At 38.8% G+C, this 27,384-nt stretch overlaps 1 protein-coding gene across 1 annotated transcript in view; it reads left to right on the plus strand.

Annotated features, from left to right (window-relative positions):
• ATF2 (activating transcription factor 2) overlaps window positions 1–12,279 on the plus strand; it is a 93,802-nt gene extending 81,523 nt beyond the window's left edge. The window contains 2 exon segments of the mRNA XM_017868322.1: window positions 4,312–4,417; window positions 9,702–12,279. Of these exon segments, the coding sequence (XP_017723811.1) occupies window positions 4,312–4,417; window positions 9,702–9,928 (333 nt within the window). The 3' untranslated portion in view covers window positions 9,929–12,279.
• Window positions 12,280–27,384: the final 15,105 nt, after the last annotated feature.

Raw genomic sequence — 27,384 nt, forward strand, 5'->3', positions numbered from 1 at the left:
ACCATGTTAGCCAGGATGGTCTCGATCTCCTGACCTCGTGATCCGCCCGTCTCGGCCTCCCAAAGTGCTGGGATTACAGGCGTGAGCCACCGTGCCCGGCCAATATTTTTAAGAATACAGTATTTTCTTTATGCGTGTGTACATGAGACTAAAATTCTTAAATGCTTGGAGTAGTTTGTTGAATGTACTATGTTTATTATAAATGAGGCCAAGAGCAGTGGCTCACTCCTGTAATTCCAGCACTTTGGGAGGCCGAGGCAGGTAGATCACTTGAGGCCGGGAGTTCAAGACCAGCCTGGCCAACATGGTGAAAACCCATCTCTACTAAAATAAATAAATGTGTGTGTGTGTGTGTGTGTGTGTGTATGACTTAGGAACCACTTAGCTTTCGCCTCTTCTAACTAATTCAGTTATAAAACCTTTACCTGCGTGAGCATCCTATTTCCAACCCCTGCTTGACCTGGTCTTTACCACTAGCATATGCTTATACTTACTAGGGCTGTGCAGCTCAACTAATCTACTTATTCAAAGTTTGGCCCACCCTCATGCCTAACCTGCACCCCAGCTATGTTTGCTTTGTAGTATTTCTCTCAGTCCCAATTCCTAGCCAGTAATTGTGTCTCGTTTACTGGTTTTAGTCTAGTGGTGATACCATCTTTTAATGAAATCGACTATTAGAGTACAGTAATAATACAATATTTAATTGTAACCTGTCATCCAAAAGTCACTTTTGAGCTTCAGAATCATCATTAGGAAAATGTTACTGTAAAACATTTTAGATCAGGACAATGTAAAAAATTGGACTGAATTTCTGTTGTGCACACCTTGAATTTGTTGGTTTATTTCTTAACCATTTCTGCCATTTAAAAGGTATAATGGAAAATTGGTTATTTGAATTTTGGATAAATATAATTTACAGCATGCTTGTATGTTATACCTTTTAGATACATGCAAATTTATATATAAGAATGTGCAGAGTTTTTTAAAAGAAAAAAGAGTAACAGAAATTAAAAAATAAAAGAATGTGCAAAAGCTTTAATTTTTAATTTCTTCTTCTTGGCCTTTTCCATTGTTTCCCCAAGTTAATGCCAATTAAAATTCATTTAGCACAAATGTACATTGTAACAGGTATCAAGTACTGTACCTCTTCAGTCCTGGATGTTCATTAACCTTTCCTCGCTAGTGGCATCTTTACATCTACATGTTAGTGAACCGGGTAGTCTAATTAGATCAACAGCCAGAACACCACCAACAGTTAAGTTTGAAATATAGAAACTGTTGTCTTGTTCATCAGTTTCAGACCTGCCTATTTAAAGAGATAATTTGCGTGTGTGTGTGTGTGTGTGTGTGTATTTATTTATTTTTTTGAGACTGAGTCTCACTCTGTAGCCCAGGCTGGAATGCAGTGGTTCAACCTCCACCACTTGGTTCAAGCAATTCTCCTGCCTCAGCCTTCCAAGTAGCTGGGATTACAAGCATGCGCCACCACACCCAGCTAATTCTTATATTTTTAGTAGAGACAAGGTTTCACCACATTGGCCAGGCTGGTCTTAAACTCCTGACCTCAAGTTATCTGCCCGCCTCAGTCTCCCAAAGTGCTGGGATTACAGGCATGAGCCACCACACCCAGTCTATATTTAAATCAATTATTTTATATCAATTAGCCAACGCATAACACTTTCAATACTTTTGTCACATACAGCATTTTGTTTCATCATATGGTTTATTGTGAGTGTATAGAGTGTTTAAGAGAGAAGGCATTTGTGATTTTTAAAGTTCTGTAATTGAGGTGATACTATATAATATGCCAATTTTCATAACTGAGAAAATTAACAATGTAACTGTATCAGTGAGATTGTTGGTATAAATGATGAAGTTAGGACCTCTGACCAGATTCATATTATTCAAGCTTTTTTATTTCACCTTCTTTGATATTTTTTTACCTCCTAGACATAGAAGTACATGGTCCTCTCTAAAATATGTCTCTCTACTCAGTCCATATCAGGCAATATGCTATGCTCTGGGGATACCAAGAAAAAGATATGTTCTGCCTTCAAGAAATTCCCAGTCTGGGAGAGGTAGCAAACAAGTACACCAAAAGTTACAATCCAGTGTGATAAGCACTAGGGAAGAGATCTGTATATATACACACAAAAGTATATGGCTGTGGGAACACAGAAATAGGCATCTAACTTATTTTCCTATGCAGTCTAAACTGTACTGAGTTGGCACTTAAATAAAATATTTAGCAAGACAAAGAAGAGAAGATAAAGACAACAGTATGTATTTAGCTAGCAATTTCAAACTGTTATTTTTGTAAGTTAAGACAAATACTGGTTATTTCATATTGTTCAGGCTAATGTGAAGGCAGCAAGTGTATGAGAGGCGTGAAGCATTACTAGTGTTTGGTGTTAAAGGATAGAGTATATCGGAAGAGCAGTAAGAGTTGAAAATCATGGTCACCATCACCAGACTGTTAAAGATTGTATGTTCTTGACTAAAAATAAATATCCAGCCCATTTCCTGTTACAGGATTTAATGAGAGAAACTTGTAGACGTCAGTCTTAAAATCAAGCTGACAGGATGGGTGATATACATTGGGAAATATACATTGGATTATTCATAACATGGTTTCATCAATAGTGTCATTAATACTGAGCCATAATTAGCAGTATTGACATCAGTTGCAGAAGGTGTTTTCTAAATGACAGCTTATCTTTTCAAACAGAACTGTTTTAAATGTTACCTTTTGTACTTTGGTTACAGTCTACCCATTCTTGCCTCAAATATAGTATTCTAAATAATTTAATCTTTTAATTAATGGTTTAGAGTTATTATGAGCATCAATTTTTGTTCTGTACTTAAATACAGTGATGTAGTTCATTGTTATTGGGGTGTGAGAAACTGTTTGACCCAATAGACTTGCCTTTAGATTGCTTAACTTTTATTCTTTTGATTTTTATGTTTCTGTCATTTATCACTTAATGGAGGCCCAGGTCTGCTAAATTCTTATTTATTTTTTTTGAGACGGAGTCTCATTCTGTCACCAAGGCTGGAGTGCAGTGGCGCAACCTCACCTCACTGCAGCCTCTGCTTCCTGGATTCAAGCAATTCCCCTGCCTCAGCCTCCCAAGGTAGCTGGGATTACAGGTACCCGCCACCACACCCAACTAATTTTTGTATTTTTTGTAGAGACAGGGTTTCAGCATGTTGGCCAGGCTGGTCTCAAACTCCTGACCTCAAGTGATCCAACTGCCTCAGCCTCCCAAAGTGCTGGGATCACAGGCGTGAGCCACCGGGCCGGCCTGCTAAATTATTTTATATTCAGCTTTCTGGTTAAGAAATAAGGTAGAAAATGTCATGCCTGAGCTTTTATGTACACCTGTTTGCTCTATATTCTAATTTACTTTTTGGTTCATGGATGAAATCTGAATGGTTTTAGTTATTGTAAGTCCAAGTAAGTAGAGGTATTTGTAAGTTAAGAATTTTTTATGTTACCAGTTTATTAAATTCATATTATTTCTAACTCTTGAGTATTGGTAATGATCACTGACTTATGTGTTTTTAATATTTGGGGTAACTCAAAGGAATTAGTCGGACTTGCTCAATTTGGAACTTTTTACCAGATTAATGTATCCCAAACAATGGCTGAAGTACTCATTCTGAAGATCAGGACAAATCTCCATTGATTTAGCAGATTTAAATTTAGATGTGTACAAATTGCCTGGGTCAAAGGCAACTAAGCCATTTAAATATTACATCTAGTTTCATTGGTTTCAGTGTCCAGCAAGAGTGCCTTGCAGTGAATTTTAGGTATCCATGATTCTTTGGTTATTTTGGTTTCCCCTGTGGAGCTTCTCTTGGTTTCTAGGAAACTAGAAACCTGCTTAATTGAATTTCTAGGATGAATTTTTCATTTTTAAGTGAATGGAATTGGTGAAAATTCACCTGACTCCCTTGATGTTTCTTTTTAAGTAATCAGAAGAGCATGTAACATATATAAAATAAAAATACTTTCAACAGGTTACCTATAATATATAGGAAGTCACAAGGGAATGGAAACAATTTCAAAATATGCTATCCAGTTGTGGCATTATCTTACTTAAATTTTTATTCAAGTTACAGCTTTTTAATAAATGCTAAAATATAAAAGCTGCCATGTACTGATTAGACATATTTAATCAGCATATTTTCTTTGTTTTTAATGTTCTGCCAGTGATGTCCATTTTTCATACTTTAATCCTCGCTTGTTTTAAACAGTAAAATATATGTTTAGTTTGTGATAAGGTACATAAGTTGTTTCTTCTCCAGAGTGAAGTCACCCTGCTGAGAAATGAAGTGGCACAGCTGAAACAGCTTCTTCTGGCTCATAAAGATTGCCCTGTAACCGCCATGCAGAAGAAATCTGGCTATCATAGTGAGTAATGTTCCATTACCTATAGCCTTAGGCTATGTCAGTGAAATACCGCCAGAGTGAACTGAGCTGCTACTTTAAAATGGATCTTAAAATATTTAAGATTAAATATCAGAATTTCTGTAAGGTTATTATAGAATGCAGTAAAGAGGTATACTTTTTTAGAATCTAGAGAGTTTGAGTTTTCCTGTTTCTAGCTTTTTTCCTAAGCATTACTATAGATCAACAAAATGGATTAGCTGATAATTTAAAATATACTGTAAGTACTTGATGATATGTTGTTCATCTTCTCAGGGTAACACTTTGTCTTAGATTGACAGGGTGAAACACTACTTTTTTCCCAGCCTCCATTCAGTAATGATGGTATTTTTCTTTTTAAAATCAGCTGACTGCCTTTAACAATATTTGATATCCCTTTATGGTATCAGATCCTATTATTCTTTCTTAGATAATGTCAGCATTGTGTAATGTTTTTATTGTGGTAGACCTTTATATTGAGATTATCTAGGTAGTTATAAAATGCTAAAACGGGAACAGTACTTAAATTATCTGCTTATAAGTTTCCTCCTAAATGTTTTCCCAAAGAATGAGATTCTTTTGTTTTCAGCATTTTAGAGGTTAATTGTGCCTTTTCCCTTTTGTAATGTCCTTCTTTTTTGATAAGATGCACAGTGTTGGAACCAGCTGTTACTCTTGAATAAATGGCCAATTTTGTCCATAGTATACAAATTTGTAACAAATAACAGAGTTGGGAATGCATTAGGCAACATTTATAATATATAACCCACAGCTTACGTCTTTATGATTTAGTAATATTTCAGGATATTTGTAAATGTGAAGATTGTTTCAACCATATGTATCCACTTTATTTCAATTTGCCAGTGTCAGTAATTCAGAAGAAAGAAACATTTTGTATTGGATGCAAACAGTTCCTCAGGTGCTCACGATAAAACTTAATGGCCACCATCTTTACTTGTAGTCATTGTAAGCAGTTTCATCAGAATGGGCAATATTTTTTAATTTAAAAGATTCCATAGATTTAGCAACTCTCAATTGCCATATATATTTAAGAACGCTGATTTTTGTCAGTTTTGAGCATATAAATCTTGGTTATTTGGTATCTAGTAATTTTGACAGGATGGTGAAACACATTGTGGAGTAAATTGGAACCATATAGAAATATGTTTGGGATTTATATTAACAGTGATTGCTTCAGGGATGAGGCCATTATGGTTCCCATCTGACTTAACAACATAATTTCCTATAGAAGCTACTGAGTTCAGCATTTATGCATACGTGATTTTCTTTTTTTTTTTTTTTTTTTTTTTTTTTTTTTTTTTTTTTTTTGAAACGGAGTCTCGCTCTGTCGCCCAGGCTGGAGTGCAGTGGCCGGATCTCAGCTCACTGCAAGCTCCGCCTCCCGGGTTCACGCCATTCTCCTGCCTCAGCCTCCCGAGTAGCTGGGACTACAGGCACCCGCCACCTCGGCCGGCTAGTTTTTTTTTTGTATTTTTTTAGTAGAGACGGGGTTTCCCCGTGTTAGCCAGGATGGTCTCGATCTCCTGACCTCGTGATCCGCCCGTCTCGGCCTCCCAAAGTGCTGGCATACGTGATTTTCTTAACAAGAAATCTCTCTTGAATTTTGATAGGTTAAAAGGAAATAAACAAATGATTTCATAAAATTAAAAGGAAGTTAACTGGCCTCTTCAATTGTATCCAATTCAAAATTACCTGTAATTTTTAAATCTTTGATAAGTTATTAGATAATCCCAACAGTTTTGACTCTATTATCCAGGCAGTGTATGCTCAGCAGATGCAAACCAGTATTCATTTTGACAGTCGATTTACAGAGATATCTTAAGTGTATAGATGCGTGGGTTTATATGCTGTATACTTACATAAAATGACTGAAATTCTAGATTAATACATTTTTAGTACATAGAGTACTAAGTTATGAGAATATAAGAAATGAATAGTATATTTTTGTTGTTTGGAAATACTCCTATCTTTATTCCTGTCTAGTCATGTAGATAATCAAATTAACTGAAATATAGTTCTACCATAAAATTAATTCTCTTCAGCTCTTGGGAGATAATTGGATTTTGTAGAAATTTTCAAGTAATTTATATTTTCAAATTTGAAATGTTTGAAATAAGTCTGACTTCTCTGTTGTGTAGTAGTAAAAGACTAAGTGAATACCTTTGAAAAATTGACACTCTTCATTATGTTGTAGTGCACAGCTCTTGCTAACAGTGGTGAGTTGTAATACTAGCTAAATCTTTAAAGACATTTGTGAATCAAAACTAAGATTTAGTAGAAATTAAGGAATGTTTCAAAATCTTGCAAGTAAAGGTGAAAGTACTAAGTCACAGCCATAGGGTCTGTCCCACCCAGTTTTAGTACTGAAAGTCCTACTTCCTAAGAAGACCCCTCCATCATGGGAAAACCATGACAGTCACCCCAACAGTTAAGTAATATAAAACCTGAATGAAAATAATAAAGAGTACATTTTAAATATTTGGGTTCCATGAAGAATAAAAATAAAGCACAAAAGTGATGTTATTGCCATGAATTCACATTCTTTAGACCTGGGCATAATTAAAGTTGTATTATAATTGTCTCTATAATTATAAATTGGAAGAAAAGCTTCTTAGGGACTAATCAACCACAAATACTTTTACTACTGAAAAAATGTATGGGCCAGGCACTGTGGCTCATGCCTTGTAGTCCCAACACTTTGGGACCCCAAGGCGGGAAGATTGTTTGAGCCCATGAGTTCAAGACCAGTCTGGGTGAAATAGCGGGACCCCATCTCTACAGAAAATTGTTTAAAAAAAGCCAGTTTAAAAAAAGCTTTAAAAAAAAAGTTTAAAAAAAGCCAGACATTGTGGCACACACCTATAGTCCCAGCTACTTGGGAGGCTGAGGCAAGAGGATCACTTGAGCCCAAGAGTTCAAGGCTGCAGTGAGCTGTGATTGTGCCATAACACTCCAGCCTGGGCGACAGGGAGACCCTATCTCAATAAGAAAAAGAAACTTGTGGACATAGGTAGAGAACTTTCAAGATTACTGAACTGCCAAACAACTGGTTTCTTTTAGCTTAGGTAGAGCTGGAAGTGGCTCTTTGAGTACACCATGGCTTTCTGTATCTCTCTGGTGTTTGTGATTACACCAGTCATTTCCTCCCCTCACCTATTACTGGACATAGGTGCAAATATATCACATTGCTTTTACTAATTCTGAAAGTCTGTAGGTAAGCATTCATCCTTTATAATTTACTGTTTTCATTTTGAGTTGTTGCCTCCAGTATGTATTTACATTTCCTTATACCACGCATCACAGATCAGCCTCTTTATTTTTAAAAGCTGGTGTATCCCTTGAACTCAACATTCAGGGAAACGTCAGCCTGTTGTTCTTTTAACGAATAGTGGTGAAATAAACAAATAGAGCTTTTTAGTATTCCCTCCAGTTAAACTGTCATTGCCAGTGTTTTGTTTTCTTTGTACATGTAATGATTGGCTATTTTAATATCTGAATTATAAATATTTTGTAACACTCATTATTGCTTGATCAGAAAAGTAGAGGGGAAGGGGGGGCACTAGTTGAGAAACTACCTATTGGGTGCTATGTTCACTATTTCAGTGATAGCTATGGTCAGTAGAAGCCCAAACTTCTGTTGCACAATATACCTGTGTAACACACCTGCATATGTACCATCTGAATCTATAATTTTTTAAAGTATTCATTCCATTTTGTATAATTTTTAAAGGAATACTACTTCTGGTGGTTGGTTTTGTTGTTGTTGTTGTTTTATTGTACCTTGAGGTCAAGTATCCAGGGGTATGGTTTTGATTTATAGCATGTTATAGAGAAGATGGGGTTCCATCTCATTAATGTATTTGAAAACCTGCTTTTCAAAATGCATGGATTTGAGGCAGATGTTGAAAATTCTGTAAAACTATATTTCAGAAAATGCACAAGATTAATAATTTTTTTTTTAGCTAAAGTTGACACTATCAGGTATCCCCCTCTGCATCTTCTTCATTGCAAATCATAGGCTAAGTCCTGCTTCATAAGATATCCACAATTTTTTTTACTAATTGACTTTCAGAATGGGCATCTGGCCATCAGTACACATTCTCAGATTTGATTTTAAAAGCCTACTTATTGTCACTTCTGAACACTGAATAAAGTTTTAATGCCAAGTGAAAAAAGCAAGGTGCCAAAGAGTACATCCAGTGTGATACTGTTTTTAAAATGTTTCAGAATAAACAGCTGAACTATGTTGCTTAGGGATACATACCTATGTGGTAAAACTACAAAGGAAAAGAGAATGGTTAAAGAAATGTCAGAGTGGTGATTACCTTTGGTGAGGACAGGAACCTCCAGGAAGCAGAAGTGTTAATGGCAGCGTTCTCTCTTAGGTTGGCGGCACAGTTCCCAGGTGTTCATGTTATCATTGTTCCTCATAACTTACATATACTATAAATATTTGTGTGTTATCTATATCAAATTTTTACTAAATGAAATTACTGGATTCTGTTCTATTAAAATAAGGGTGTAAGACTTGTTCAGGTCTAAATATTTGCAGATTTATTTTTGTAAATATTTAGAATGCCTTTTCCTGAATATCTTTTCAGTTGCAATGTTTAGAGTTTTGTATGGATTTTTACTTGAATCCCAATTTATTCATGCAACTATAACAGCTGGTGGCATTTAGATTCTAAATATTGCTTATTCTCATATGTATGCATATTAGAATCAGGTGTTATAATCATTCATGGCTGCAATAGATGGAAAATCAGCCAGAATAAATACAGTTCTGGAGAATGCAGAGGGAATAATTTGAAGATGTAATTTGTATGTAAGAATTCATTTTGTTTATGCATGTGGTTATAAATTTTTATCTTATAATAAGAATGACATGTAGGCCAACCAGACTGAGTTTGTTAAATGTGATACTTATGTTTGATTGTATCTGTAAGAGCCTGTCTTCCAAACTCTACCTCATTTTCTTTCTTTAACACTATTTAGCAAATATTTCTTCAACTCTATTCCATAAGGCAGTGGGTACCCAGATGTTTCCATATGCATGGTTGTGCCTTCTTTTGACCTATTGCAGGTAAAATTGCCTACTTCATGACCTATATCAATTCCTGTAATACCAACTTGTCTAATCAGTTTTGTAAGATGCTTTCTAACTTTTTACTCCGTATATTGCCTCAGCATAATGGTGCATTCTTACAGATTTTAGGAAAATGAATAATTTTTCTTTTTTTTCACCCAGCTGCTGATAAAGATGATAGTTCAGAAGACATTTCAGTGCCGAGTAGTCCACATACAGAAGCTATACAGCATAGTTCGGTCAGCACATCCAATGGAGTCAGTTCAACCTCCAAGGCAGAAGCTATAGCCACTTCAGTCCTCACCCAGATGGCGGACCAGAGTACAGAGCCTGCTCTTTCACAGATCGTTATGGCTCCTTCCTCCCAGTCACAGCCCTCAGGAAGTTGATTAAAAACCTGCAGTACAACAGTTTTAGATACTCATTAGTGACTTCAAAGGGAAATCAAGGAAAGACCAGTTTCCATTTATGCGAAATCTGTGGTTGTAAATTTTTTTTTTTACTTGAAATTAAATTTGGCTCTAAAGTTGGTGTAGCAGCAGTTGATCAGACTGAAAACAGTTTTAGTCTCTGGAAAAGACTGATTTTGCTTTTTTTATAAATATTAGTAGATTTATTAATTTTTCTGTGCTCAATGTGTAAATTGTATTATAATTCATTGTGGTTTATTTCACTTTTAATTTGTTGGTGTTTTAATAAATGGGGGTGTTACTGAATCTTTCTTCCCACTTCCATTTCTTTTGACCACCCCTTAACCCTCAGCTGTGATAGTAGTAGTAGTATCATTTATACCAAAGTTTTGCATAGTCCCTGTTGACTTTGTAATGTTAACGGAGTCATAAAAGCACTAGGCAAGAGAAAGATAGAAATTTGCTTTTAATCTTTTGCCTTTTATTTTGCACATTATGCAAAAGGAAAACATTAAAGAACACTTTTTTTTAAGTGAGTGAAAACATGGTAAAGACATACAGTGCTTTTATGCACATTGTTAAGCTGAATCAAGGTCATTTATAATCATTTTCCTTTTTTATTTAAGGTTTTAAGTAAACAAATTTTAGAATTTTCAGCATTTCAAAATGATTTTATTTTCAAGTCTTAAATTCAATATTTTACACCTATGTTTTGAGGCTAAAAAATATGAAATTATATAATGTATGATACAGGGTTATCAAATATCTAATAATTTTCGAAATTAGCTCTTGTTTTGTTTTGTTGTTGTTTTTACAGATTTCAGGTTACAAACTGCAAAGTTTATGCATAATTAAGTATGGTATGGTTGCCAGAAAAGCCTAAAATTACTACTTAGAAAATTTAAAACTGTTTACCCCCATTGTCTTGTACTTGCAAGCTAACTTGTACTTATTCTTGTGAAAGCACTGTCATCTTTTAGTAGCAAATTTTGATAATGTTTCTCGTGGAAAAAAAATCAGTATCTATCTTTAGAACAATGTAATTATAATGTGGGAAGCGTGCATGAATGAGAGAGAGTGTGTGTGTCTGTGTGTGTGTGTGTGCGTGTGTGTGTGTGTGTGTATGTGTCTTTCAATAGTTTATGCCAGCAATCTTTGCTTGAATGTTTAACGATGCCTTCAGTGTGATGCTGGCCAATAGATGATTGCAGTTTAAAATGTCATTATTGTGCAGGCTTGGATAACTAACATTCCATGATGTAGCTTGTTTCTGATGAGATGATTGTAGGTACACTTTTCTCATTATCCAATCATCTGTGGGATACTTAGTTTTCTAATGTGCCATTATCTATTTTATTCTGCAGTTATGTTCAAAATACAGTACATATTTTAAAATAGAATAAATTGTTAAACATAAAATTTTAAAAGTAGTAGATGTGCGTAAGAAAACTTTGTAAAATAGTTATGAGTCCTACCCAGTAGCAACTTCTGGCATTCAAGCAGGATTCCACTATGTAAATATCTGTAATGCATTTATAATAAGTTGTGTAGTTTGTCCTGCATCCATACTACACTATTTGCTAAAGTCTCAGTGCCATCTCCTAATGAGACTGACATTTTAAAAGTCTGTATGGAATATCCTTGATAATTCAAGGAAATATCCCACCTGCCTAAGTTCCAAACTGGGAAACATTCAGATTATATAAATGACATTTCAGGACTTGAAGTATGAAGATAATGGGAATTTTATTGTTTAGCTTATTATAATGAGAGCATTTTATTTGATAATTCTTACATTTTAATTTTCAACGAATTTCATTATTTTAAAGTAATCAGTTTCAAATCATGATTTTGATATCATTATTCTAAGGAGTTATCTCAAAGGCACAAAATACGAATTCTGCAAGAAGGGTATTTTTTATTGTAGTTTGAATAGGTTAGGAGAAGCCTCAATTTTTCACTCTAAGTCCGTCAGTACATTTTTCTTTCATCTTATTACTTATGCAAGTTAAGGTTCTTTGGTAACAGAATTCTTGCAACTGTAAAATAAAACTACATAGATGTAAGAAGTCATGTAAATGGTTAACAAGCTTACCAAGGTTAGCAAAACTTTCATTGTAAATCAGTCTGTACTGAGCAAATATAAAAATCATTATTAGTGTATAAACACAAATTCCATTTTGACTTTCAGGATGTCATACTACTTCTGTACCTAGCATTTTCAGTCCTTATATTTGCAATGTTACACAAACTGTACTATTTTCTTTTATGTGCAGTTTGCATGAGTAAACCATCAGAGAATAAATTCTATCTTTAAATTATGTTCATAATTTGCTTGTTCTCTTACCTTTCCTTCATATAGTAACATCACCTGATAATGATATTTTTTTTCCCTTCAGGACATTTATTACCTGAGAAGAACCTGAGATTCTTTCTAGCTCTGTGATAAAATTCATTCATTCCTTTTAACTGCAGGGTACTTGGCCCTTGTTCCTCTCTGCACTCACTTTGCATCCCATTGTTATTTGTATATATATTATATATATAATTATATAATTATTCAATTGAATTATACAATTATATAATTCATATGTAATTCCCCACACCCCTGAACTTTAATCACAGATCCACCTGCCTTTGGCATCCCTTGGTGATGGTCTGACAAAACATCTGAAACATGGTATGTCCAACACTGAACTTCCAAACAGCTCACCCTACCCTCAAACATATTCCTCCCACAAACTTCCACAAGTCAATTGATGACAACACAATTCTTCCAGTTGCTTAAGTTAGAACAACCTTGTTGTCACCTTGATTTTCTTTCTCTCAGCCCACATCCGGTCCATCAGGAAATACTATTTGCTTTCCCCTCAAAACAATCCAGAATTCAACCACGTATCACCATTTATACCACTTTCATCCTAATCTGTGACTTTATGATTCCTCATCCAATTACTATACTTGGTTCATGAATGTCTTTTTACTTTCACCCCTGCCCACCACAGCCCATCCTCAAAACAGTAGCCAGAGCAATGCTTTTAAAACCTTTGTCAGGTTACAGCACTGCTCTGCCTAGAATCCTGGAGTGCCTTCCCTGTTTCACTCAGAGCTTGAAGATGGCCCACAAAGCCCAAAAATTATCTATTCCCCATCCCATCCCATTGTGTCTCTGACCTCATCTGCCACATTGTTTTGTCAGTGAATGTTTGAGTGCTACCAGGTGCCAGAGGTTGCTCTAAGCACTTGCAGTAACACAATGGCCAAAAGCAAAAATCTCTGCCTTTGTGGAGGCTACATTCTAAAGATAGTGGGAGGATGTTGGGAAATGTAATCAACAAATAAGTCAATAATGTGTTATATTAGAAGTGGTGCATGCTAAGTGAAGATGCAGACTTAATACCAGTTTTGCTGGAGAGTGTGTGGAGTGATGACCATTTTAGTCATATCTGTTAAATATGACCAATCTGAGGAGATGCATGGCTACTTTTTAACAGACATTCTACAAGTGTGCTTAAGGTAGATTATGTGATATAGTTAAAAAGTTTCATGAAGACAAGCTGATGTGTTTCTATAACGGTAACAAATGAGTGGTGTTTTAAAAGGTCAAACTCATGTTAGTCTTGACTTACTTCAGAGGACAGGAAAGACAATTTCATCTATGGTGTGTGCTTACTATTAAATGTAGTTTTGCTAATTCTACATCTATGAGATATATGATGGATGACCATGTTTGAGATTATAGTCATGAGAGAATCCTATTTACTCCAAGGCCCACATCTTAGATAAATAGACATGAACAAACACACACACTCAAAATAACCTAGAGAACACAGTTATCAAAGCAATTTGTTCTAAATAGATACTTACAAGAACTAATTTTAAATCTGACATTTCTAGATTGGCCACAGAATAGTTACTTTTGAAGCAAAGTTATGCCATTTTATTTCTATCCCGTGCAGTTACGAAAAATCATTTCTCAAAACTTAATACAAATAAACTTTGCCTGTAATTTTCTCACATGGCTTAAAACAACAGTACAGGTCTTTCCAGATTATCAGTAACTATATATTGAAATATGGGTATTCATAGAGTTAATACTTTATTAAGATCCTAGAGAGTTAGCATCCTTCTGTGTGGAAAACAAAAATCTCAAAAGTTTAGAATATTTCTAAAGTCCTTTCTGAAGAAATAAATGGTTCTACCATTTAAATATAAATGATGAGTTGCAAGTTACATACATTGCCATAGAATAGGTGCCATCAGTGAAAATGTTTCCAAAATTAAAAGACTTAATCTGAAATAGCAAAGGCCATGTGGCATTGGAACCTACAATGGAAGAAAAAGCATGCATAGTTTTCTATTGTAGTCCAAAGCATCAAATCAAAGGTTAATAGTAAAAATATCAAATATGTCACAGCAATCAAACTGGAAGGGCTCTGTCAATAATGGGCAAGTGGCTTGCATCATTTTTCTTCAAATGTACATGCAAGTTCTTCCAGTGGCTCTCCAAGAAGAGAAGAATACCTCATTTTCATTAGTGTTGCTTAGTACACCCTTGTCATGGTCACAGTGCCTTCCCTTGTCCTCTATGTTGCATTAGATTTTACATGTGAGACAAAATTTTTCGAACAAAACAATTGTATTGGTTTTATCATGCTTTATCTCAGTTATTTGTGAAAGTATTTCTTATTTTGAATCTCAAATGATAACCATGGCAGTTATGTCACGAATGGGCTTCAGTCATTTTGTAGTAAATTTTGCTTTCTAGGAAAGCATTAATAGAAAAAACAGTAGAATATTCCCCCCAAAATAGCTTCTTTTAAAGTTATTTTGCTTAATAATTTTAAAAGCATGTAAATTAAGAAGACATGCTATTTTCATAGCCTGGTCCCAAAATTAGGCAAATTTTTATAAATGTTTCATTTTTTGTGCATTTATACTAGGCATATATAATGGGGCACATAGGATGTTTTGATACAGGCATGCAATGTATAATCACATCATGGAAAAATGGGATGTTCATCCCCTCAAGTATTTACCTTTTGTGTGTCAAACCAATTATTTTAGTTATTTTTAAATGTACAATTATTGACTATAGTTGCCCTGTTGTATTATCAAATACTGGGTCTTCATTCGTTATATTTTTTTGTACCCATTAACCATCCCCACTTCCTACTCACCCTCCCACTGCCCTTCCCAGCCACTGGTAACCATTCTTCTGTTCTCTGCCCCATGAGTTAAATTGTTTTGATTTTTGGAACCCACAAATAAGTGAGGGGATGTGATATTTATCTTTCTGTGCCTGGCTTATTTCACTTAGCATAATGACCCCCTAGTTCCATCCATGTTGTTGGAAATAACAGGATCTCATTCTTATTTTTATGATTCCATTATGTAGTTAGCACATTTTCTTTTTCCGTTGATCTGTTGATGGACACATTGGTTGCTTCTAAATTTTACTATTGTGAACAGACCTGCAACAAACATGGGAGTGCAGATAGCTGTTCAATATACTGACTTCCTTTCTTTTAGGTATATACCTAGCAGTGAGATTACTGGATCATATGGTAGCTTTATTTTTAGGTTTTTGAGGAACCTCCAAACTGTTCTCCACAGTGGCTATACTTTTACACTCCCACAAACATTGTATGAGGATTCCCTTTTCTCTATGTCCTTGCCAGCATTTGTTACTGCAGTCTTTTGAATAAAAGCCATTTTGCCTGGGGTGAGATGATATCTCGTTGTTTTGATTTGCATTTCTCTGTTGATCAGTGATGTTGAACACCTTTTCATATATGCCTGTTTGCCATTCGTATGTCTTCTTTTGAGAAATGTCTATTCAAATCTTTGGCCCAATTTAAAATCAGATTATTAGATTTTTTTTCCTGTAGATCTAGTTGAGCTTTTTATATATTCGGGTTATTAATCCCTTTCAGACCGGTAGTTTGCAAATATTTTATCCCATTCTGTGAGTTGTCTCTTCACTGTGTTGATTTTTTGTTTGTTTTTTGGTTTTGGGGTTGTTTTTGCTTTTGCTGTGCAGGCTTTTAAGTCAATGTGATCCCATTTGTCCATTTTTGCATTAGTTACCTGTACTTGTGGGGACTCAAGACATTTTTGCCCAGACCAATGTCCTAGAGAATTTCCCCAATTTTTTTTTGTGGTAGTTTCATAGTTAGAGGTCTTAGATTTCAGTCTTTAATTCATTTTTATTTGATCTTTTTATATGACAAGAGATAGGGGTGTAGTTTTATACTTCTGCATATGGATATCCATTTCTCCCAGCACCATTTGTTGAAGAGACTGTGTCATGCGCGTCCATGTGAAGAGACCACCAAACAGGTTTTGTGTGAGCAATAAAGCTTTTAATCACCTGGGTGCAGGCGGGAGTCCGAAAAGAGAGTCAGCGAAGGGAGATAGGGGTGGGGCTGTTTTATAGGATTTGGGTAAGTAAAGGAAAATTACAGTCAAAGGGGGTTGTTCTCTGCCGGGCAGGGGTGGGGGGGGTCACAAGGTGCTCAGTGGGGGAGCTTTTGAGCCAGGATGAGCCAGGAAAAGGAATTTCACAAGGTAATGTCATCAGTTAAGGCAGGAACAGGCCATTTCACTTCTTTTGTGGTGGGATGTCATCAGTTAAGGCAGGAACCAACCATCTGGATGTGTACATGCAGGTCACAGGGGATATGATGGCTTAGCTTTGGCTCAGAGGCCTGACATTCCTGTCTTCTTATATTAACAAGAAAAACAAAATAGTGTTGAGGCAGCGAAAATTTTTGGGGGGTGGTAGGGAGAGATAATGGGCGATGTTTCTCAGGGCTGCTTCAAGCAGGATTAGGGGCAGCATGGGAACTTAGAATGGGAGAGATTAAGCTGAAGGAAGATTTTGTGGTAAGAGGCGATATTGTGGGGTTGTTAGAAGGAGCATTTGTCATATAGAATGATTGGTGATGGCCTGTATGTGGTTTTGTATGAACTGAAAAACTAAATGGAAGACACAAGGTCTGAATAAGAGAAGGAGAAAAAACAGGTATTAAAGGACTAAGAATTGATAGGACCTAGGACATCTAAATAGAGCCTATGGGGGTTCAACGTAATTACTTGCTTGGTTGGTGAGTTTTTAGGCTCTATCCAAGTTTTTGGGGTGCAGTTCAAGTTGGTCTGGTGTCTGGACTGAGACTGGGACCTAATAAAAAGGAGTGTCCACACAGGAGCTCAAACGGGCTGGAACCTGTAGCATTCCGAGGACAGGCCTGAATTCTGAGAAGGGAAAGTGGTAAAAGTATTGTCTAGTCCTTTTTAAGTTGGTGACTGAGCTCAGTGAGGTGTATTTTTAAAAGACCTTTAGTCCTTCTACTTTTCCTGAAGATTGAGGATGGTAAAGTATATAAAGGTTTCACTGAATACCAAGAACCTAAAAAATGGCTTGGGTGATTTGACTAATAAAGGCCGGTCTGCTATCGGACTGTATAGAGGTGGGAAGGCCAAACTGAGGAATTAGGTCTGACAGAAGGGAAGAAATGACTGCGGTGGCCTTCTCAGACCCTGTAGGAAAGGCCTCTACCTATCCAGTGAAAGTGTCTACCCAGACCAAGAGGTATTTTAGTTTCCTGACTCGAGGCATGTGAGTAAAGTCAATTTGCCTGTCCTGGGTGGGGGCAAATCCCTGAGCCTGATGTGTAGGGAATGGAGGGTGCCTGAGAAATTCCTGAGGAGTAGTAGAATGGCAGATGGAACACTGAGAAGTGATTTCCTTGAGGACAGATTTCTAGGATGGAAACGAAATGAGAGGTTCTAAGAGACAGGCTAGCGGCTTGTAACCTAGATGGAAGAGGTTATGAAATGACGACAAAATAGAATGGGCCTGTGAGGCTGGAAGGAGATATTTTCCTTGGTCTAAGAACCATTTGCCTTGTGTGGGAAGAGATTGATAGGTGGAAGTTTCCGCGGGGGAGTAGGTGAGAGTGACCATTGTGAAGGAGGAAAACTGCCGTGAGGGATAGAAGTTGGAAGCCAGCTGCTTTTTAAACTAACTTATCAGCATAAGCATTGTCCTGAGCGATGGGATCTGAGGCCTTTTGATGGCTGCTTTTTTAGCTACCTTATCAGCATAAGCGTTGTCTTGAGTGTTGGTGGGGGTAGAAAATAGATTTGGAAGTTATGAGAACTGTAGAGAGTGAGTCGAGCATAGTTGGTGATTTTTAGGGCCTCTAACAGTATTAAACCAGTGGCAGCCGCTGCACGCAGACATGAGGGCTAGGCTAAAACAGTAATGTCAAGTTGTTTGGACAGAAAGGCTACAGGACGTGGTCCCGGCTCTTGTGTAAGAATTCTGACCACACAAACCATGCCTAGGAAAGAAAGGAGTTGTTGTTTTGTAGAAGGGATTGGGGTTTGGGAGATTAGCTGGACACGATCAGCAGGGAGAGCACGTGTGTTTTTATGAGAATTACGCCTAAATAGGTAACAGATGAGGAAGAAATTTGGGCTTGACTGAAGGAATGGGGGCTGTCTGTGAAGCCTTGCAGCAGTACAGCCTAGGTAATTTGCTGAGCCTGATGGGTGTCAGGGTCAGTCTAAGTGAAAGCGAAGAGAGGCTGGGATGAAGGGCGCAAAGGAATAGTAAAGAAAGCATGTTTGAGATCCAGAACAGAGTAATGGGTTGTGCAGGGAGGTATTGAGGATAGGAGAGTATATGGGTTTGGCACCACGGGGTGGATAGGCAAAACAATTTGGTTGATAAGGCACAGATCCTGAACTAACCTGTAAGTCTTGTCTGGTTTTAGGACAGGTAAAATGGGGGAATTGTAAGGGGAGTTTACAGGCTTTAAAAGGCCATGCTGTAACAGGCGAGTGATAACAGGCTTTATTCCTTTTAAAGCATGCTGTGGGATGGGATATTGGCATTTAGCAGGGTAAGGGTGATTAAGTTTTAATGAGATGGTAAGGGGTGCATGATCAGTCGCCAAGGAGGGAGTAGAGGTATCCTATACTTGTGGATTAAGGTGGGGAGATACAAGGGGAGGATGCGAAGGAGGCTTTGAACTGAGGGAAAAGGTAGCAATGAGGTGTGGCTGTAGCCTAGGAATAATCAGGGAAGCAGATAATTTAGTTAAAATGCCTTGGCCTAATAAGGGAACTGGGCAGGTGGGGATAACTAAAAAGGAGTGCATTAAAGAATGTTATCCAAGTTGGCAGCACAGTTGGGAAGTTTAAAGAGGTTTAGAAGCCTGGCCGTCAATACTCACAACAGTTATGGAGGCAAGGGAAACAAGCCTTTGAAAAGAAGGTAATGTGGAGTGGGTAGCCTCTGTATTGATTAAGAAGGGGACGGACTTACCTTCCACTGTGAGAGTTACCTAGAGCCTCTGTGATGGTCCTGTAGGCTTCCGAGGCGATCAGGCAGTGTCAGTCTTCAGCTGCTAAGCCGAGAAGATCTGGGAAGGAGTCAGTCAGAGAGCCTTGGGCCAGAGTTCCAGGGGCTCTGGAAGTGGCTGCCAGATGAGTTGAACAGTCTGATTTCCAGTGGGGTCCCGCACAGATGGGACATGGCTTAGGAGGAATCCTGGGCTGCGGTCATTCCTTGGCCTAGTGGCCAGATTTCCAACACTTGTAGCAAACTCCTGGGGGAGGCGGTCCTGGAGGAACGCCTGGCTGCTGCAGTTCAGACATTTGGAAGTTCTTGTGCGCTGGAGATGTGGCTGGGGTTTCTCTTACAGTGGAGGCAAGGAATTGCAACTCAGAAATACATTGCTACTTGGCTGTCTCTACTTTATTATTGTACACCTTGAAGGCAGGGTTAATTAAGTCCTGTTGTGGGGTTTAAGGGCTGGAATTTAATTTTTGGGGTTTTATTTAATATGGGGAGTGGACTGGGTAATCAAATATATATTGAGAATAAGACAACCTTTTGACCTTTTAGGGTCTAGGGCTGTAAAGCGTCTCAGGGTTGCTGCCAAACGAGCCATGAACTGGGCTGGGTTTTTATATTTGATGAAAAAGAGCCTAAACACTAACTGATTTGGGAGAGGTCGGATAAAGAAAAAGGAGCATTAACGTTGACTATGTCTTTAGCTCCAGTCACCTTTTTAAGAGGAAATTGCTGGGCGGGTTGGGGAGGGCTAGTCGCGGAATGAAGCTGTAAGCCAGACTGGGTGTGAGGAGGGGAGGTGATAAGAGGATTATAGGGTGGGGGAGCAGAAGCTGAGGAAAAATTGGGACCTAGCTTGGCCTGACGAGGAGGGGAGAGGTCAGATGGGTCTGTAGAAAAGGAAGATTAGAAAGACTCAGCTATGCTTGGGGTTGGGACTGAGGGGACAGGCGGGAGGGAAAGAAGGAAGATTTGGGACGAGTTTCATTGGGAACAGAGACTAGGGAGGGACCGATGTGTAAAAGAATGCCTGGACGTCAGGCACCTCAGACCATTTGCCCATTTTACGACAAGAATTATTTAGGTCTTATAGGACGGAAAAATCGAAAGTATCATTTTCTGGCTATTTGGAACTACTGTCAAGTTTGTATTGGGGTCAAGCAGCATTGTAGAAGAAAATAAGGCTTTAGGTTTTAGGTCAGGTGTGAGTTGAAGACGTTTTAAGTTCTTGAGAACACAGGCTAAGGGAGAAGAAGGAGGAATGTGCCTTTTTATGCCAGTACCATATGCCAGGAGGAAGAAGGTGGAAGGTTGTCCATAGTGAAGGAGGCAAGCCTAGAGAAGAGAGAGAGTAGAGACATGGAGAGAAGGGGTTGGGGGGTTCTTACCCTCCAGAAAAGTGGGAAAGGGGTTGAGACGCGGAGATAAGGGGTCGGGGGTTCTTGCCCTCTAGAAAAGCAGGAAAGGGGTCAGGACGCAGAGATAAGGGGTCGGGTAGTTCTTGCCCTCCAGAAAAGTGGAAAAGGGGTCGGGACGTGGAGATAAGGAGTCAGGGGGTTCTTGCCCTCCAGAAAAGTGGGCAAGGCATAGAGACATGGAGATAAAGGGTCAGGGGGTTCTTGCCCCCCAGAAAAGCGGAGAGAAGGGGTTGGGGATTCTTGCCCCCCAGAAAAGCGGAGAAGGGGTCAGGGGTTCTTGTCCCCAGAAAAGCAGAGAAGGGGTAGAAACAGGGAGAGAAGGGGTTGGGGGTGCTTGCCCCCCCGCCAAGAAAAACGGTACTTGCCGCTAAGGGTGAAGGACCAAGGCAGGCGTCCCTGCGTGGTCAGACACCTCTGAAATGTGGGTGAATAATCAGGCAGGCATCCCCGCGTGATTAAACACCAAGGGAAGACTGTCTTCCCAAGTCCGTGACTGGCACCGGAGTTTTGGGTCCATGGATAAAACACATCTCCTTTGTCTCTACCAGAAAAGGAAAGGAACTGACCTTAAGAGAAGGGAAAGATTGAAGTGTGATGCCAAGATTGAAAGGAGAAAGAGGGGCCGGGCGCGGTGGCTCAAGCCTGTAATCCCAGCACTTTGGGAGGCTGAGACGGGCGGATCACGAGGTCAGGAGATCGAGACCATCCTGGCTAACACAATGAAACTCCGTCTCTACTAAAAAATACAAAAAACTAGCCGGGCGAGGTGGCGGGTGCCTGTAGTCCCAGCTACTCGGCAGGCTGAGGCAGGAGAATGGCATAAACCTGGGAGGCGGAGCTTGCAGTGAGCTGAGATCCGGCCACTGCACTTCAGCCTGGGCGACAGAGCGAGACTCCGTCTCAAAAAAAAAAAGAAAGGAGAAAGAGGTTGAGGGATAGTGAGAGAGCTTGGAGAAGAGAGTAAAAAGAGGCGGCTTACCAGATTTAAAATTGGTGAGATGTTCCTTGGGCTGCTCGGTCTGAGGACCTGAGGTCGTAGGTGGATCTTTCTCATGGAGCAAAGAGCAGGAGGACAGGGGATTAATCTCCCAAGGGAGGTCCCCTGATCCGAGTCATGGCACCAAAATGTCATGTGCATCTGTGTGAAGGGACCACCAAACAGGCTTTGTGTGAGCAATAAAGCTTTTTAATCACCTGAGTGCAGGCGGGCTGAGTCCAAAAAGAGAGTCAGCGAAGGGAGATAGGGGTGGGGCTGTTTTATAGGATTTGGGTAGGTAAAGGAAAATTACAGTCAAAGGGGGTTGTTCTCTGCCGGGCAGGGGTGGGGGGTCACAAGGTGCTCAGTGGGGGAGCTTTTGAGCCAGGATGAGCCAGGAAAAGGAATTTCACAAGGTAATGTCATCAGTTAATGCAGGAACAGGCCATTTTCACTTCTTTTGTGGTGGAATGTCATCAGTTAAGGCAGGAACCGACCATCTGGATGTGTACATGCAGGTCACAGGGGATATGATGGCTTAGCTTTGGCTCAGAGGCCTGACAGACTGTCTTTTCCCAGTGTGTTTTTGTCACCTTTGTTGAAAATGAGTTCACTGTAGGTGTCTGGATTTATTTCTGGGTTCACTATTCTATTCCATTGATCTATGTGCCTTTTTATGCCAGTACCATACTGTTTGGGCTACTATAGCTCTAAAATATAATTTGAAGTCAGGTAATGTGATTCCTCAAGTTTTGTTCTTTTTGCTTAGGAAAGCTTTGGCTGCTTTGGGTCTTTTGTGCTTCCATGTACGTTTAAGGATTGTTTTTCTATTTCTATGAAGAATGTGATTGGTATTCTGATAGGGATTTTGTTGAATCTGTAGATTGCTTTGGGTAGTATGAACATTTTAACAATATTGGTTCTTCCAATCCATGAATATGGAATATCTTTCCATTTGTTGGTATCCTTTTCAATTTCTTGCATCAGCATGTGATAATTTTCAATATCACAATCTTTCACTTAAATTAATTCCTAGATACTTATTTGTGGCTCTTGTAAGTGATATTACATTTTTTTATTTCTTTTTCAGATTGTTCATCACTGTTGGCATATGGAAATGCTACTGATTTTTATATGTTGATGTTGTATCCTGCAATTTTACTAAATTTATCAGTTCTAATAATTTTCTGATGTAGTCTTTAGGTTTTGCTAAATATAAGATCATAGCATCTACAAACAAAGATAATTTGACTTCTTCCTTTCCAATTTGGATGCTCTTTATTTCTTTCACTTGTCTGATTACTCTAGCTAGGACTTCCAGTGCTGTGTTGAGTAACAGTGTTGACAGTGGGCATCCTTGTCATGTTGCAGATCTCAGAGAAAAGGCTTTCTGCTTTCCCCTGTTCTGTGTGATACTGGCTGTGGGTCTTTCACATATAGCTTTTATTATGTTGAAGTATGTTCCTTCTATACCCAGTTGTTTGAGGGTTATTATCATGAAGGGATGTTGAATTTTATCAAATGCTTTTTCAGCATCAGTTGAAATGATCATATGGTTTTTATCCTTCATTCTGTTGACATGATGCATCACATTGATTTGCATATGTTGAATCATCCTTGCACCCCAGGAATAAATCCCACTTGGTCATGTTGAATGATCTTTTAATACGTTACTGAATTTGATTTGCTATTATATTGTTGAGGATTTTTGCCTCAGTGTTCATCAGAGATATTGGCTGGTAGTTTTCTTTTTATGTTGTATGTGTGTCTGGTTTTGGTATCAGGGTAATACTGGCCTCATAGAATGAGTTTAGAAGTGTTTCCTTCTCTATTTTTTGGAATAGTTTGAATAGGATTGGTATTAGTTCTTCTTTAAACATTTGGTAGAATTCAACAGTGAAGCCATCAGGCCCTGGGCACTTCTTTACTGGGAGACTTTATTACAGCTTCAATCTTATTACTTGTATATTGATACCTTTATTCAGGTTTAGGAAATTCTCTGTTATCCCACTGAATAAACTTTCTACCCCTACCTCTTTCTCTACCTCCTCTATAACGACAATAACTTTTAGATTCGCCCTTTTGAGGCTGTTTTCTAGATCCTGTGGGCATTCCTCATTGGTTTTTTATCTTTCTTCTTTTTTCTCCTCTCTGTATTTTCAAATTAAGCTTACTAATTCTTTCTTCTGCTTGATCATTTCTGCTATTAAAAGACTCATGTGTTCTTCAGTATGCCAATTGCGTTTTTCAGCTCCAGCATTTCTGCTTGTTTCTATTTAATCATTTTAATCTCTTTGTTAAATGTATCTGATAGAATTCTGAATTCCTTTTCTGTGTTATCTTGAATTTCTTTGCATTTCCTCAAGCATGGCTATTTTGAATTCTCTGTCTGAAAGGTCAGAGAATATCTTTGTTTCTCTAGGATTGGTCTCCAGTGCCTTTTTTAGTTCATTTGGTGAGGTCTTGTTTTCCTGGATGGCGTTGATGCTTGTAGATGTTCTTCAGTGTCTGGGCATTTTAGAGATAGGTATTTATTGTAGACACTCAGTCTGGGCTTGTTTGTCCTTTTTGGGAACACTTTCAAGATATTTGAAAGGACTTGAGTGTTGTGATCTAAACTGTACCTGTTTTAGGGAGCACCTCAAGCCCAGTAATGCTGTGGTTCTTGCAGACTTGTAGAGGTACTGCCTTAATGCTCTTGGATGAGATCCAGAAGAACTCTCTGGATTACCAGGTGAAGACTGTTGTTTTCTTAATTTTTCCTAAGTGAACGGAGTCTTTCTCTCGGTTCTGAGCCAGATGGAACTGAGGGTGGTATGGCACAAGCACTCCTGTGGCCACCACCACTAGGACTGCACTGGGTCAGATCTGAATTTAGCACAGCACCAGGTCTCACCCAAGCTTTCTATAACCTCCCATTGGCTATGACCTGTGTTCGCTCAAGGCCCTGGAGCTCTAAAATCAGCAGGTGGCAAAGCTATTCAGGCCTCTGTCCTTCTCTTCAGGGTAGCAAGTTAGTTCACCCAGTCCCTGGGCTTGTCCAGAGGTGCCATCCAGGAGCCAAGGACTGGAGTCAAAACTGTTGGAAGTCTACCTGCCAAGACTGGTGTTCTATTGTACTGTGGCTCAGCTGGCACTCAAACCACAAAACGCAGTTCTTCCCACTCTTCCCTACCCTTTCCAAAGGCAAAGAAGCCTCACCAAGTGGCCATTGTCACCACAGGCCCACAGGGAGTACCTCAAGACTACCACCAATGTTACTTTAAGGGCCAAGGGCTCTTAGGTGAGATTGTGATGAATGCTGCCTGCCCTGGGACTCACCCTTCAGGGCAGTGGGCGCCCCTCTGGCCAAGGCAGGTCCAGAAATGCCATCCAAGAGCCACGTCCTGGAATTGGGAACCCCAAGACCCTACTTGGTGCTCTACCCTGCTATGGCTGAGCTGGTACCTAAGGTGGAAGACAAACCCCCCCTTTGCTTTTCCTTCCGCTTTCTCAAGTGGAGGGAATCTCACCCATAGCCACCAAAGCTGAGAATATGCTGTACTTGCCTGAAGCCAGCAAGTTTCAAGAGTCTCACTCAAGGCCCTCAACATAGTACCTGAGTATTGCTGCTGGTTATTCAGGGCCCAAAGGCTCTTCAGTTAGTAGGTGATTAATTCTGCCAGGACTGGGTCCTTCCTTTCATGGAAGCAGTTTCCCTTCTGGCCCAGAGTATGTCTAGACATGTGTCTGGGGGCTATAGCCGGGAAAGGGGGCCTCATGATTCTGACCAATGCCCTATCCAGCTGTGGCTGAGCTAGGATCCAAGATGCAAGGCAAAGTCTTACCCACTCTTCCTTCTCCTCTCCTTAAGTGGAGGAAATGGGTCTATTATGGAGCTTTGAGCTTTGCAACCTGGAGTTAGGGGAAGGATGATGCCAGCACTCATATAGTCACTCTGGCTGTGTCTCAGTAGGTTGTATGCCCTGCTGTTCTTTGTCTCTGGGCCCAGTTCAGCACTAAGATTTGCCTAGGAGTTGCATTCCTAGTGGCCTAGACTGCCTTTCAAGTGTATCTGGAGCCCCAGAGCACTTTAGTCCGTAGTGGTGAGGCTTGTGGGAACTTAAGTTCGGACCACTGGGATTGGCGATTCCCCTCTGGCTAGGGCTGCTTTCAATGCTTTCTTCGTGGGCAGGCATCAGCTGAGTTTGGGCCAGTTTTGTTTCTAATTTTTGGTTTTTATGAAGGTGTTTTATTTTGTGTGTGTAGATAGTTGTTAAATTGGTGCCCTTGCTGTGGGAATAATTGGTGGAGATTTCTAGTCTGCCATCTTGCCCTGCCCCTACTCCCCAAATTTTTAATGTTATCTATTTAGCAGAATGTAAGATGGTAGCATTGTCTATTATGAGTTTCTCATGAAGCAAATACATTATGTGATCTTTATGAGGAAATGAGAAAATTTGTCAATGCCATTATCTTTTTTCTTGTGTGACAGAGTCTCACTCCTTTACCCAGGCTGGAGTACAGTGGCACAATCTCAACTCACTGCAACCTCCACCTCCCGGGTTCAAGCAATTCTCCTGCCTTAGCCTCCTGAGTAGCTGGGATTACAGGTGTGCGCCACTACACCCAGCTATTTTTATATTTTTAGTAGAGATGGTGTTTCACTATGTTGGCCAGGCTGGTCTCGAACTCCTGGCCTCAATTGATAAAATGCTGGGATTACAGGCTTGAACCACCATTCCTGGCCAATGCCATTATCTTAAACCAATTTTGCCTTATCATTAATACTGCATTATCTATTTTACTAAATTATTTTTTCTACTAGTTTTTTATCTCTATGTAGTTTAAATATGTGGCTAGTTCCTCAGTTCATTTTTAGGAGGTGTGCTTATTAAAATTCATTTTCATAGGGTCTAATTAAATAACATCAATTTGAATAAAGTGAGTTAGATAATATAACTATTCTAGTGTAATTAATTTGGACATTTAAAAAATAATTCAACAGATAAACATCGATTTCCTCCAATGGCTAAATTATTAGGAAAATACCTTCTACATTACATCTTAAATTATTCAGCTCAGGTGGTGAGAACCTGAGAACACTTTCAACACCATGAGGTAATATGCTGAATCATAAACAACCACATCAGCCGCTTACATTAACATACTACAAACAAGACTCTTCAGATCTTTTTTGTGGCATTGAAGTCCAATTCAAATAAAACTTCCATTCTTTGTGGACTAGAGTATATTTGTGACAAGGAAACATTGGGTAAGATTTTAAAAAGAATGTATGCCACCATTGTGATTGTTATTACTATCTGTAGAAACTTTATAAAGTACCCCAAAAGTAGTGAGCTATCTTTGAAAATGAGATTGATCAATAATTTAAACACTTGCACAAAATATATTGGTATGCCTATTATAAGTGCATAGGCATGTATAATTTAAAATCACTTATAATTTAAAAGTTTTAGCCTCTTTTTTAAGATTTTCCTCTTGCCAGGTGTGGTGACTCATATATGTAATCCTAGCACTATGGTAGGCTAAGGTGAGAGGATGGCTTGAGCCTAGGAGTTCAAGACTAGCCTGGGCAACATAGAACCTCTCTCTATAAAAAATTAAAAATTAAAAAATTAGCTGGGTATAGTAGCACATGCCTATGGTCCCAGCAACTCAGGAGGCTGAGGCA

The sequence above is a fragment of the Rhinopithecus bieti genome, unplaced genomic scaffold, assembly GCF_001698545.2.
Source record: "Rhinopithecus bieti isolate Rb0 unplaced genomic scaffold, ASM169854v2 scaffold_3062, whole genome shotgun sequence".
In the NCBI taxonomy this organism is placed as follows: domain Eukaryota; kingdom Metazoa; phylum Chordata; class Mammalia; order Primates; family Cercopithecidae; genus Rhinopithecus; species Rhinopithecus bieti.